The sequence below is a fragment of the Bombus flavifrons genome, chromosome 4 (genome assembly GCF_040668555.2).
Source record: "Bombus flavifrons isolate JBK064 chromosome 4, iyBomFlav1_principal, whole genome shotgun sequence".
NCBI lineage: Eukaryota > Metazoa > Arthropoda > Insecta > Hymenoptera > Apidae > Bombus > Bombus flavifrons.
The window spans coordinates 10,216,310-10,229,687 of NC_138445.1; the positions used below are offsets into that span (position 1 = coordinate 10,216,310).

Here is a 13,378-nt window from a genome sequence, read left to right on the forward strand (position 1 = left end):
ATCGATCATGAATCCAGTTTCCCAGTCAATATCGTTAAATCGGCCATATGTATCGTGCCTTAAGTCTAGTCACGTCCACATTTCTCTCTGATAAATTGATCGCGTTTCGGAATTCGCCATGCTGTCGCAGCTGTTAACGGGGCCAGCCTAATTTCAGAGGGGTCGCTACCCTTTCCAGGGAACAGATTTTCGCGAGATCGTCTGACGTTTGAAATATAATAGGATTAACCACGTTGGTTGATCTCACGTTGCTTAACTTTGCTAATAAAAGAGAATTAGGTTTTGTTCTCTTTTTAATTGAGTAACAGTGGGACGAGTACTGTCAGCAGCATCTGTTCAGACGTGATTAAAATCTTCAACAATTATGTCGACCCGTCGCATCGAATCGAGAAACATGCTCGAACACGCGAAAGATTAAAATTGGGAAATCTTGGTTTCTCGTACACGTTACGGTACATCTTAACTTTCGACCCAACAGGAATTTCAATGGAAATTACATCGGAGGATTCGCGACGAATTCGTTAAGCAAGCAACTCGCCGGAAAGAGAACGTAATAACCTAGGTAACCTCAAGGGAACGTAATATTCCGGCAGGCAGGTTGGCGGAAACTGGATCGACAAGGTGCACGCAGCCGTGCAACGATAACTTTCTGTATCAGCCGAAACGTAGCCGGACGCGGTTAATTCGAAACGGCGGCGCGTGGAAAATTATCCTCGCGGTGGTGCGCGGAAAATTATTCTCGTCGCGGCTGCACCGGTCTGCGAGAATGTTTTCGTTTCATAAATAAAACGGGGCGCCGCGTATCTGACTGTGGGGTGGATGATAGTACGGCCCGAGTTTACACTCATAACATCTGAAAGTTTGCACCAGTGGCCATGTTAAGGTCAGTCTGTTATTTCCGGTGGCCGCGTTGCTCGTGCGCGCACTTCCGTTCTTCACCGCCTTCTCTCCCTTTCTCCGGCAACCGTTCAAATAAACTCGTGTGTCGACGTTTCGACCGTGAGCCAGCGCGTAGCGTACTGTGTCGATACGACGTGGTTTTCTGAAAAGTTCGCAAGAAACATTTTGGGGAACGATATTCGAGGACGGAACCGTCCAAAAGGATACGAAATCGGCCTTTAGATCCGTGCGGGCGTTTTAACGCAGAACGTATCGATTTGTACGCCGCCATGAATCCGCTGAAAATTCCTGTTCCCTTCTCTGGTGAGTCATATCCGATTCTTTACATTAACCGAACAAGAAGCGAGGGGAAAAGCGCAGTAAAATGGGGATCCGCTAAGGGGGTGGTTTGTAAGGATAACAGGGGCATGAGGCAAAGAGAGAAAAAAAAGTAATCAACGTAACCATATTTTACGGAAGCTGCGTATATGCGGCACCGTATTACGCTGGCCATGATAAAAATACCACGTGGTCGAGGGCGGACCGTGAAAAATTTCGCTGAAAAAAGGTCTAATATAATATTTTTCCCGCATGGCAATGAGCGTCGTTGTAATTTCCATGCGACGTTTCCGTTTCGATGATTAAAAAAGCCCTGACCGAAGGAAAACGAGTTCGGACAACTGGGAACGAACAAATTGTGGAAAAACGAGCGACCGCGCAAGGGATAGCTGAAGAGATACATCGAACGCGTGGGTAGGCAATAAAAAGCAACATTTTGATGGCAATTGCCTTAAAATATTCAGGCAACGTTGCGGGCCAGTTTTATAGCTTCCTCGATAAGATACCAAAGATTTAAAAGGTTCCAACATCACAATTAAATTATTCGTAACGACATTGGCTTCGAGCGGGTATAGTGGTGGGAGTAGGGAAATACAGAACGCCAACAGTCACGAACCGGTTCACATACATTCTACGTAATAGTCATTTATATCGTTTCAATACGTTTTATTTACTCTAATCTTTCCTTTCTTTGGCTATCCTATTAACGAACACTGAACGAACAGAAATGATACTCTGTTAAACATTTACAATTTTGTGCAACTTTACGCCAAAGTGCAATATCAAGAGCCATTAAGCCAGTGTAGCCTCGATCTTCCCGCCACTGCTCTTGAATTTTATAAAATTTATTACAAAAAGGTAGAGTAACCAAGAAAAGACATGCGATCGCGTGAGACTTTCGAGAGGACGCGAACAGCCCGCGTTAACCTTGTTCCATCCTAGTTGAAAGCGCGCGTAAGAGCCTGTATACAAAGACGGACCGCCGAATGGAAGGAGCTGAAGCCAATAAAAAAAAAAGAGGAAGCGTTGAGCGAAGAAAGAAGTTCGATAAGATAAAAAGCAGCACGAAGCGCGTATTAAAAGTGGAAGTAGCTCTTAAGTAAGACGCAAGAAGCACTCTGATGACGAAGTTAGCCGGTGTATACCCGAGACTCGGGATGGAAATCGTCGAGCGCTAAAGCGAAGAGATGCTTTCCAAATTGACCAAACACGCTGCGAGATAAGTCTGTTAACGACTTTACTAAGAGAGGAGTGGCAGAGAGTGGGGCCGGCTGTGCACGGAACTCGAAGAAAAAACTACGAGATGCGTATGGACCGGGTCTAAAAGCGCCATAAAAATTCTGAGCTCTTCAAATATTGCACAGAGATGCAGGTGCACTCTGGATGTCCGATAAGATTAGTACGATTTTCGAGAAAGTACCAAAGTTATGAAATAACGTGTTCTATTGCGTGCTATCGTATCACCTTACTGGAATCGCGCAGTATCTCGTCGATAGGAGATTTTCGATATTTGCAGAGCAAAAGCATTGCATTGGAGAGATCCGATAGAAACACTGACCTTTTCGTTAATGAGGAACGCGCGAAACGAGAGTGGATAATGAGTAGGAGGGAAAAGCAAATATTGACGTTTACACCATTTCCACGTGTATTTTTTAATAAAATTCCCGACGGGCCGTTTTGTAGAGGACGATGACCCCTCGCACGCTCGGCGTAATTGCAATTTTAAACAGATTTATTATATCGGGAACGAATTTTCCTCCCTGTTATATTTGTTCATATATTATGGAGAGTGGATAGTAGATTTTAGTTGAAAATCGCTTGCAAACGGATTAAAGAAAATTACCGACGGTGTTCTTAGATTAAATGTTTTTAATCCCATCGATTTACAGGCTGTATTTATTTTTTAATGAAACTAAATTGACACTTTTGTTTCGGAAATTTTCACCGAAAATTTCATAACGATCGTTTCCTTCATGGTACGGTCGGCCATTCAGCGAATCGCATCGTTTCTACCTTTAACTATTCACCAGTGGAAATCACACTCGGGATCGTCGCTCGTTATTCGCTCATTCATTCCAGCGGTGCGATTCATTTCGCGGCGTAATGCGGCGGGGGATGGCCTAGAGTGCTACGAGACGGCCACCGTCGAAAAGGAAGCGGATATCTGGGCACGTTTTCCCAATCTCCCTCCCGGTTGGAACGTCAAGAGCGGCTTGGAGTGGTTCACGCCTATATAAAGAGGGAGCGAGAGAGAGAGGGGGGGAGAGAACGCAGGGGAAATGGTACGAAAGCAGGAAAACGAGGAAGCTGGAGAAACAGAGACGGAGGAGGGATTTTGAAGGAACACCAGCGGCTTATTTGACTCGTTTCATTCGCGGAGTATATATCTCGAGTTACATTTATGCCTGTGGAAAGAACGGCTTTCGAAAGGATTCGCAGAAAGGAGCGCACAATGCCAACGAGGCGAAAGGATAAAAGCAAACTGCGCTACCCTTATAAGCTGTGGTGACCTGGTGGCCCCGTAAAACACCGAACTGACAATGAGAGGCCACCGAGGATCGACTGGAGCTGCCACTAGTTTCGCTGCGAAGTGCATTTCACCCGGTGGACAGCTGATAATGCCAATGGCGACTGATACGCCAATCTGAGAATGTAATAGCACGGTTGTCGATACGCGGTTACGTCAAGCCGATCCATCCTTCCTGTTCTCACGATCCTGACCTGGAAATGGCTGACCAGGGAATAACGCGACAGATAGTTTGTCGTTTCAAGCGCTTCGTCGCGCCGGGGCGAGAAATCGTATCGCGTCGTTTCATTATCACCGATCGATGGCGCACGATCCCTGAGACTTTTCTCGATATTTTTGCGATCGAAAATTATACTCGCGAACGGTTTTTATCGACGTGGACAGATGCAGAGAGCGCGTCGGAATATCCTCTCTTTGTTATGTAAATGCATCGCGAGTTAATAGATTTATAGAAATTTATGAGGGGCTTAAGCGTGATCTACAGCGGCTTCGAACCCGATGAGCCTGGAACAGGATAACAGTTCTCTGTATGTTTGCTTTTCTTTTTGTCCTTCTCCTATGGTCCTTCCTTCCTCTTACTTTCGTCTATTTCCGCTTTCAAGGGAAAGATATTTTCTTACGCTTCCGGACAATATCTGGAGATGGCAAATTTTCAGGTAACGACGCTGTTCTTCCGATGTGCGTGTAATTAAACCGGGTGGCGGTGTTCCGTCTAGCGTACCACGGATCGTAAAGCTTATCGTGCAATTTGCGTAATGTGCGTAGAAAATCCTAACGAGTAAGAGGCATAGGAGTGTGCGGTTTCTTTCAATTAATTCCGAAGCGGTGGCCACTGACGGTCGCCGACTAAATAAATAATCGTACATTAAACGCAGTCTTCTTAGGAAAAGAGAGAAAGAGAGAGAGAGAGAGTAATAAAGGAGGAGAGATTCTAGAGAATAAAGACCAAAGGAGAAGCAAGATCCGACCGGGAATTAATTAAAAGAGAAACAACCGTTTTCTTTTTTTCTCAACTTCCTCGTTTATTGCATTCACAGTCACCACGCAGTCTTTAACTTAACTCGCTTCACTGTTTACCCGACTTCTTAAATTAGATACAGATTATCCTCTTGTCAAGATAGATCCAAGCTTTGATTATTTACAAAATTCAGAAGAAGGCTGTTCAGCCACGACGTGACGCTGACAAAGTCGCAGACTTTACCATCCCCGTTGCGTCATTTCGAAAATCCGTACCGAAACGACCACCCACCGTCGAGGGAAGGGTGCGTCGAGAAAAAAAGAAACCAACGAATCAACCACCGGTACAAATCCTCTTTTAATTTCTAACGTCCCTTCAGGGCCAGGGAAAACGCAAGGCCGGTGGTAATCCCATTTGTCTTCCAGATTCGGTCCAGCCGTTGTCAGGTACAAATGTAAAGGGCGACGAACAGGTACACGCGATCGTAGATTTCTACCTGTTCCGATGGGCGGACGCCTCGAGACAGCCCCCGTGTGTTCTCTTTTCCTTTTCCGTTCGACAGCGCGTTCGGCTCCGGGGATTACTGGCAGATTTTTGTTCCCCGGATGAGAGTTTGCTACGCGAACGAAAACGGCCGCCGGGCTCCACGCAATTAGGAGGCGGGACACGTATTTCGAGAGCCGTACGATCGACGGCGAAAAAGCATTTTTCACCGGCGATCTCGCGCCGGCAATTTTTATCCGCGCGCTTTATGCGCCCTCCGTACTTTCTTTCCCTCTCTCCCTTTTTCTCTTTCTTTCCCTCTCTCTCTTTCTTTCTCCCAGTAACCACCCTCTGGCCGTAGCTGGAAAACACATAAATACAAGGGAATTATGGGACTAAATTACGCGGTACATTTGAAAGAGTGCGCGCGCGCTATGAAGTAGCTTACGACAGGCCAATCGATGGAAACCCATTTTTTCTCGACTCGTACATCATAGCCGAAATCGAAACTGACAACAAAACCCCCGTACCGCTACGCGTATGGCGTGCAATAAATCACGGTAAAAAGAGCACACGGTGCTCTTTCTCCCCCATAGTGAGAGCCTGACGAAACCCTAGCTTCTCCGTTACCGTCTGCCTTTTTGATCTGATCTTACAAAGAGCCTCCTCTCCTTCTACTACGTTCGACGACAGACTAACAACCAAGGATCCTTCCTCTTTCTTCTTATTCTGCAGTAGAATCGCCTTCCAAATATTCGGGACACGAAAATAGGACTATCGACGAGTTTCCAAACGAAGATCTTTACGAACTTTTTCCATCAGAGAGACTAATTTAGAAACATTCCTCTGCATATGTTCGCTCGAATCGCGTGATACAACGATAAGATACTCTACCATATATATCCTGGTAAATCAGAGAAGTCTCGAAAGGAAGCGAAAGTATCTGTTTCCTGTATATTTTCTCGAACGGAAGATAACGTAGATACGTGAATAGAAAGTGGCTTCAATCACATATTGTTTGACTGAATGCATTTCTAACGTAATCCCGTAAGATGACTGGATCGAGGGTAATTTCAGGAAGAAAAGCAAGACCAGTATCGATGCGGCTTATCAACGGATCAGCCGCTAATGGAAGCGTTGGCGGCTCAAGGCGTGAATACGCCGAATAAAAAGGGACCATCGCAGACGGTCCCTTGTGCCCTTCGGATTTCCCTCGAACGGTCACTGGCCAAGCGGATACGTAGCTTGAGCCGAACAGCTGAAACTGAAGCGTGTCACGAAAAGTTAACACGACCGAGCGAGTTCTCGTGGACGAGGACGGCCACCTGACACGAATAAAAGGAACAAAGTCGGCCGAGGGGGTGCGACGCCATTGTCGCCGCACAATTCCGAGGGATCGGCCAATCAATCGACTTTCGTAATTTCCTTGTTCCACCGACAATGTGTAACCGTAGCACAAATATGTGATTCCGACGAACGTGTCACCCTTCGAAGAGTAAAATTGCTTCAGATCAGATACAGAGGTTAATAACTTTTTTCACTAGGGATGAAAGGAAATTGACGAAGTAGAGCAGGCTACACGCGCTAATCGTTTAATTAGATCGCGAATGAACGGTATTATCCATAGAAACATGGATTGGAAGAAGTGGAACAGTAGAACGTCTCGGTTTAATATACCACGGAGAAAATTAGCCATGTGTCATGGTATAGATCGTCAAGTTGCGTTAAAAGGCTAGGCGGTGGCGCTCGGTATCGGGGACATGTTAACGTTAGACGTCGACGAAAGCGAATAGGTTGTCGTGCAAAATGCACGTCGAAACCTGTATTGAATTAAGAACGGCAATGACGACGCCAATGATAATCGATTGAAGGTAATGTCCGTACGCGAAACGAGCGGACGATGTAATTTTGACTGTGTTCCTTTGCACGCTGGCAGGGAGCCATCCGATAAAGGCAACTTAATTGGTAAGTGGGTGAGAATTGTTGCGGACTCGTGAACGGCCCACTACGAAGGGTGAGTTCGATCAATAGAGTTTTCTAATTGAACTCGACGACAACTGGCCCGACGATGACGACAAATTCCACGCGTAATACCGGTTCGTATACTTTTCGATCGTTCCATATGTTCCCGCAAAACCCGCCCGCCGAAGATGACCCCATTCACGGTTCGATCACAATGGTGCGAAATGTGCCGCCGTTAAATCGAGGCCATAGGTCGAGGCTCGTGTTCAATGAAACGGCTACGATCTCGTTAGTTTGTCATTTGGGTATGATATATAATTTTAGAGCATTGCCGTTAGAGAGGATATCGCTGTACTGGTACGTGTTTCGGCTTCTACGAATGGATTCGATCGTTTAAGCGCGTTCGCTATAAATCCGATCGAACCACGGACGCGTAGTAGGATGTACTTGAAATTCGACGAGCTTGATGGAACAACCGATTCGGTATAATAAAAATCTGGCGAATGACTAAGCCGGTGAACAGCGAGATCCTTTCTTTCGAGACGATTGGTTCGAAGAGGGGCAGGAGTAGCTTAGAATTGAAGCGAACTGGAAATGGAATCGGCATACTTTGCTTGCTAGATATAGCTGGTAAACGATCGATTCAGAGAGCAAACGCTGTTCTTTTGTGAAGCAACCACGGGGAAAGAAAAAACGTTTATCTTCAAAATAGAAAGAAATCATTGATCTTGGTTGGATTTTCAATCCAGAGTTCGCCTCGATTCTATACCCACTCTCGCGTTTGACTATTGTTGCCGATCTCGACTCGGATGTCCATCGTACTCCTTTCCAACGGGCAGGGAAAAGAAAAAACTAAAGGTATTCTTAGAGAGTAAGAAGATTAAATAACGGCTCTTACCTAAATAATGGCAGTTCTACGTCCATTGATGCTGCGCCGGGGGCGGTGGCGGTGGCGGCAATGGCAGGGGTCTCTCCAAAACAGGAACAGGGGACACGTCTGGCATGGCGAACCTTAGCTTCTGCCAAAACAACTTGTCCCCCCACACCAGCACGGTGTGCGACGAGATTCTCTTTTTGAGATCGGCGTCGAGATCTCGTGGACCCACACCGCCTACCAGCAGCACGATCACCGAACGGCCCTTCCCTTTCAGAGCGTCCCTCAGAGCCGCTTTAAACTCGAATCTGGCCCACTCGCCGTGCAGAAAGTTCTTCGACAATACTAGGATGGTACGTCTCGAAGAATCGGCCGCTTCTGCCACTGCATCGGCCACGTTGCTACCGGCGCTTAGATCACGGTAGTGTAAACACAGCCGGTAAGAAGTTTCCAGACCAGGTACCAGAATCGTCGAAACGAACGCCTCGTCCACGGCGGAGTAGGAGATATAGGCGTCGAAGGGTTTCTCTTGATCCTCGAAAGCTGCTGTCTTGTAACACGCTCTGAGGCCGCATCTGCTGGCAGCCCATGTCCTCAGGGTACGACGATGCCTGAATGCACCACACACCAGCGCCACCATGGCAAAAATCAGCACGGCGGTGGCGAGCAGTAGCGGCAAATAAGCCTCGAGCGGTCGAGTCTCGATGACCGAGGTCGTGCCTGTTAATGCCGCGCAATTTATGACCGATCCGTTCGCCGGAAGAGTAATAGGTATACCAAGGGAACAGGTGACGCTCCTCCAGTCGCTTATCTTCGCTCTGTTACGGGACATCCACTCGCGTACTCGGTCCAAGTACGAGCACTCGCAACTCCATGGGTTGCTGGACAACCCGATATCGACCAAATATGGATTCCGGCCGAGCTGCCAAACAGCGAAAGTGCCAAGTCGATTGTTTTCCAATCGTAACACTTCCAGCTGACGTAGCGGAAGGAACGTTCCGTTATCTATATACGTCAGTAGATTGTTCTGTAGGTAGAGTTCCTTCAGGTTCTCCAGAGGCATCAATTCCACGCCGTTGAGCACGCTTATCTTGTTGTTCTCCAGATGAAGGACCAACAAACGCTTCAGACCGCTGAAAGTATGATTGCGTATAGCGATGATATTGCTATCGTTCGCGTACAGAATCTGCAGGTTCTTACGGCCGATGAACGAGTGGGAATTCAATTCCCCGAAATTGTTTCCATCGAGGTAAACCTCGGTGGCATCCATCGGTAATCGGCCGGGGAGGGTTTTGTAACCGGAGTTCGAACAATCCACTACGTTCGCTGACCAGGATTGATCGTGATAGCAAGTGCAGTTTGTCGGGCAAGTCATCTCGCAGTCGCAGGCGTCGAAGTCGCAGCAATGACACAGCGCGAAACAATGAGCCTTGTACGTGCAGAGGAACTGAGACGGTTTCGCCTCGAGCAACGGTATGAACGATTTGTGACGATCGTACGGAAGCCTGCAGTACACCGACTCCAAATCCATTACCCTCGGATGTTGTCTCAGCAACAACGAATTGATTCTTTGCAACCATTCCGTTGTACAGTCGCATATGAAGGGATTGCCACCGATGTAGAACTCTGGCAATTGTCGATACGCGGGCACCTGGGTCAACTGAAACGCAGACAGATTCATCTTGACGATCTGATTCGCGTAGAGATCTACCCTGGTAAGATTCAACTTGTCGAAAAACGTCTGAGGCTCCACGGTCTGTATCAAATTGTCGTTGACGAACAGAAGCTCGATGGAGTCCGGTATCGACCTCGAATGTATCCTCGTTAGCCGGTTGAACGACACGTCGAGCGTCTGTAATCTTATGCCCTGTGGCGCGACACCGAGATCCATAATAAGATTTTTATGCAGATCCATCCACTGTAATTTCTCCGGCAGATAACTGTAATCGAACTGTATGATCATGTTGTCGGACATATTCAGCCAGAGGAGACCAGGTGCGCTGGCGAACATACCGCTCATGTCCTGCAACAAATTCGAGTCCAAACGAATCGCCTGCAACGCTGGATTCGTGGAAAACACGCCGTCCTCGACGACCTCGATCTTGTTCCGTGCCAAGTTTAATATCTGAAGAGCGGGGAGCTCAGCGAAATCCTCCATAGTGACGTTCGTGATCTCGTTTCCGATCATTCGTAATCCATACAGACTGGACATTCCACGGAAACCGGGTCTGTTCAGGCTTCTGATCTGATTTTCGCCGAGGTCCAGCGTACGCAGCATTCTCATGTCCTTCAGTGCGACCGGTATGCTGTCCAAACTGTTCCCGGATAGATTCAGGTCCTGCATACTGGAACAATTGCGAAAGGCATCCGGATGGATACCTTCGAGCTGATTAGAATCGAGCGACAGCAGAGAAAGTGCAAACAATCCGTTGAGAGAGTAAGCGTCCAGGTAAGTCAATCGATTGAAAGCTAGATCTAGCGTGTGTAAATTACTCATGGGCGCGAACGTATCCGCTGGTATCGTTTCGATCTCGTTGTACTGCAAATTTAATATCTGAAGAGTGTAAAGATCTTTGAACAGAGCCGGGTCCAATCGACTTATTCGATTATGAGACAAATTCAGAAGAACCAGTCGAATCAACCCAGAGAACGTGGCGGAATTCAGCCAGGAGCTGGTCAACGCGTTTCTCGACAGATCCAAAGCGACAAGCTGATTCATGTCCGCGACCAGGCCCGGTGACAGCACGCTGATGGAATTGTTCTGGAGCCGCAATTCCTTCAGTGACTTGGCCGCGTCCCGAAACATTTCCGTCGGTAACGCGACGATTCTGTTTCCAGACAGGTCGAAGGTCTCGAGGGATCTGAGGCCATGAAGCGCCTCGTCTGCAACCATGGAGATCGCGTTGCTCGACAAGTTGAGCACGCGGAGCCTCTTCAACGAGGAAAATCCGTAGGCGGGGAGAACCGAAATTTGATTACTCGACACGTCCAACGATTGCACATCCAGAGAACAAGGGAAAGGCGACGGGGTCGATTCTTGCTGACGTCTCGGGTGTTTCTCCGCGATATCCCTGAATCCCAGTTCGCTGATATCCTTCAACATGTTCCAAGAGATGTTCAGCGTTAGAAGGTTCGATAGCGGGCAAAACAAGTGTTCCGGTATCTGCCAGATGTTGTTCCACGATAAATCAATCTTCTCAATCTGTGGCACCGAGTCGAACGCCCCGTTCTCCAGCTCCAAGCTGTACTTGCTCTTTCGTCCGTTTAAGCTCCTGATCGTTAGATTACGCAGATCCCGCAGACCGCTCAAAACTTTTGCCGGCCAATGGACCAGCTTGCATCCGGTCAACCTTAACGATCGCAATCTCCATAACTGCACGAACCCGTCCACGTTCAGTATACCATTTTCCAATGATTCTGAATCCTCGCAAACGACGTTGATCGAGGTCACGTATTCGCTAGTCGCCTGTGAAAAGTTTGTCCTGAGGGAGTCGTTCCCGGTGTAACGGTGAATGCAAGTGAGCGCGCCATCCTGTCGCGAGTCCCACGAACAATACTCCGGTAAATCGAGCCTCGGTGGTAGTTCGCTGGTCACGGCGAGCACGTGGTACACCGGCACGAGAAGATAGTAGCAGTAGGCCAACGACAGCGACACCGATCTCCCGAACCCTTCTGGACCGGAGAGCCCACGCATCTTTAGCGAACTCGTTGCCTTCCCTTGTTTTCGCTCCTCCGTCTACTTCCGGTCATCACACGCCGCTCCCCGGTAGTCCTACACGCTCCGTTATTAACGCACGTTGTCGTCGCTCGTGTACGCCCTCCAATATTTACTCCGAGTGACTGGCATGTGTGTGCCCCCCCTCTCCGGTAATCGATGCCGAACTCGCTATTACTGCTCGAACGCGTCAGATCGTTTCAACTATCCTAACAATTCTTGAGTTTCGTTAATGGGAATTCAAGGGGACGAAGTTCACTGCCAGTTGACCTGTCGTCCGAATGGCGTGCCAGGTTTATGAACGATTTACGAGAGGGTGCTCTGGTACCAGTATTATCGCGTTTCACTGTAGTGCTTCCAAGTAGTTTACACTTTAAAAGAATCACACTTCACTCTGTCGGTGAATCGTTCGATCCAGCGCGCGCGCGAGTGCCCTTCATCAACCTGCCGTTATTACACGTTACGACTCGCGAGACACTCAACTTGACTGAGAAAGTCCTCGACGATGTACCAACGACAGAGTAAATCTGCGGATAATTACGCACGCGTCGAGATGCTCGGTGATTTCAGTTCGCGCATCCCGCAAACTTCGTTACCAACCCCCCGCTATCAAAATGCTAATTGTTCACGGTGCTGACTCACCGGCGCGAATTAACCTCGTTCCCAGCGACGTGATGCTCATACTTCTGTTCGGCTATGTGAGACAACACTATGCTCACGTTCCGCCAAAACGCTGCGGGTTCCGTAACTTTTCCAACGAATGTCCCATTCCCATTATCGTGTGTCATCGACTCACGTTTCCAATGTAATCGACACTTTGTTCGAGGTTATGATTTAAATTTCGTTCACTGAAATTCCATGTATCGGTCGACGAAACAAAACTACACGAGTTCGTAAATGAAAGGAATAAGGGAACGTACAGACTATCCACGAAGTACAATTCCTTAAACCGTGACACCCGGTACGGCGACCACCGCGCAACTGACGGTTGAGATCTCCACAGCATCTAACTCGACGCAGCGTCCACCAATCGTTCCTTCCCCCACCACTGGCGGCAGCACTAACACATCGAGGACCGGCATTCAGCGAGCACGCGCCTCCCGTCGACCGTCCATGGAGTAAGGAAGATAGTCGTATTGCTTCGTACCCTTCTCTTCCATCTTTTACTGACCTACGTGGAAATCGCGCGTACTTCTCTCCAACGAACACCGGTATGTTACGTAGTTACGCAGTGTATAGTATACATACGCGAACGTCCAATGAAATAGAGTAATGCGTGGAAAGGGATGCTACACGCAACTTGTTTCTATCTTCTCGCCGTTTATCCGATCGAAAGTGTTTTGTGTTCGAACTCGCGTGTGTTTCGTGCTCTCTCATCTATAAGGACTTTGTAGCGTTCGAGACATCTTATATCTCGACATCGATGCCCATCGTCGCCTGTACGATGAAATCTTATTCTTACTAGGACGATCACACTGGTCTACGAATGCTTGCAAAAGGTAAGAATACAATATGGCGGAATTTTCAGTAAAATCGTAAGTTAATCGTAAAGCTATTGCGCAGCTAACCATCGCGAGGCACGCGTTGTGCTCTATTTTCGACGCAAGTAGGTAGGTTTGTTTACTTCTCCTTGCGTTCTTG

General features: G+C 47.9%; 2 protein-coding genes across 8 annotated transcripts in view; one reads left to right on the forward strand and one right to left on the reverse strand.

The window, feature by feature from the left end:
* Nucleotides 1-12,767, reverse strand: part of Toll-6 (Toll-like receptor 6) — a 47,187-nt gene extending 34,420 nt beyond the window's left edge. Inside the window, exons 1-2 of one of the 2 annotated variants that reach the window (XM_069111819.1) lie at nucleotides 8,047-12,767; nucleotides 4,768-5,547 (exon numbers count right to left, since the gene is read on the reverse strand). In XM_069111819.1, the coding sequence (XP_068967920.1) occupies nucleotides 8,063-11,716 (3,654 nt within the window). In that variant the 5' untranslated portion in view covers nucleotides 11,717-12,767 and the 3' untranslated portion in view covers nucleotides 4,768-5,547; nucleotides 8,047-8,062. Of the gene's footprint in view, nucleotides 1-4,767; nucleotides 5,548-8,046 lie in introns of those variants that run through there. The other variant, XR_011172966.1, reaches the window with a different exon arrangement.
* Nucleotides 12,768-12,849: 82 nt separating this feature from the next.
* LOC138179234 (uncharacterized) overlaps nucleotides 12,850-13,378 on the forward strand; it is a 210,903-nt gene continuing 210,374 nt past the window's right edge. For all 6 annotated transcript variants that reach the window (XR_011172968.1, XR_011172970.1, XR_011172969.1 and 3 more), the window contains exon 1: nucleotides 12,850-13,236. The gene's annotated coding sequence lies outside the window, so the exon portion shown is untranslated. The remainder of the gene's footprint in view (nucleotides 13,237-13,378) is intronic.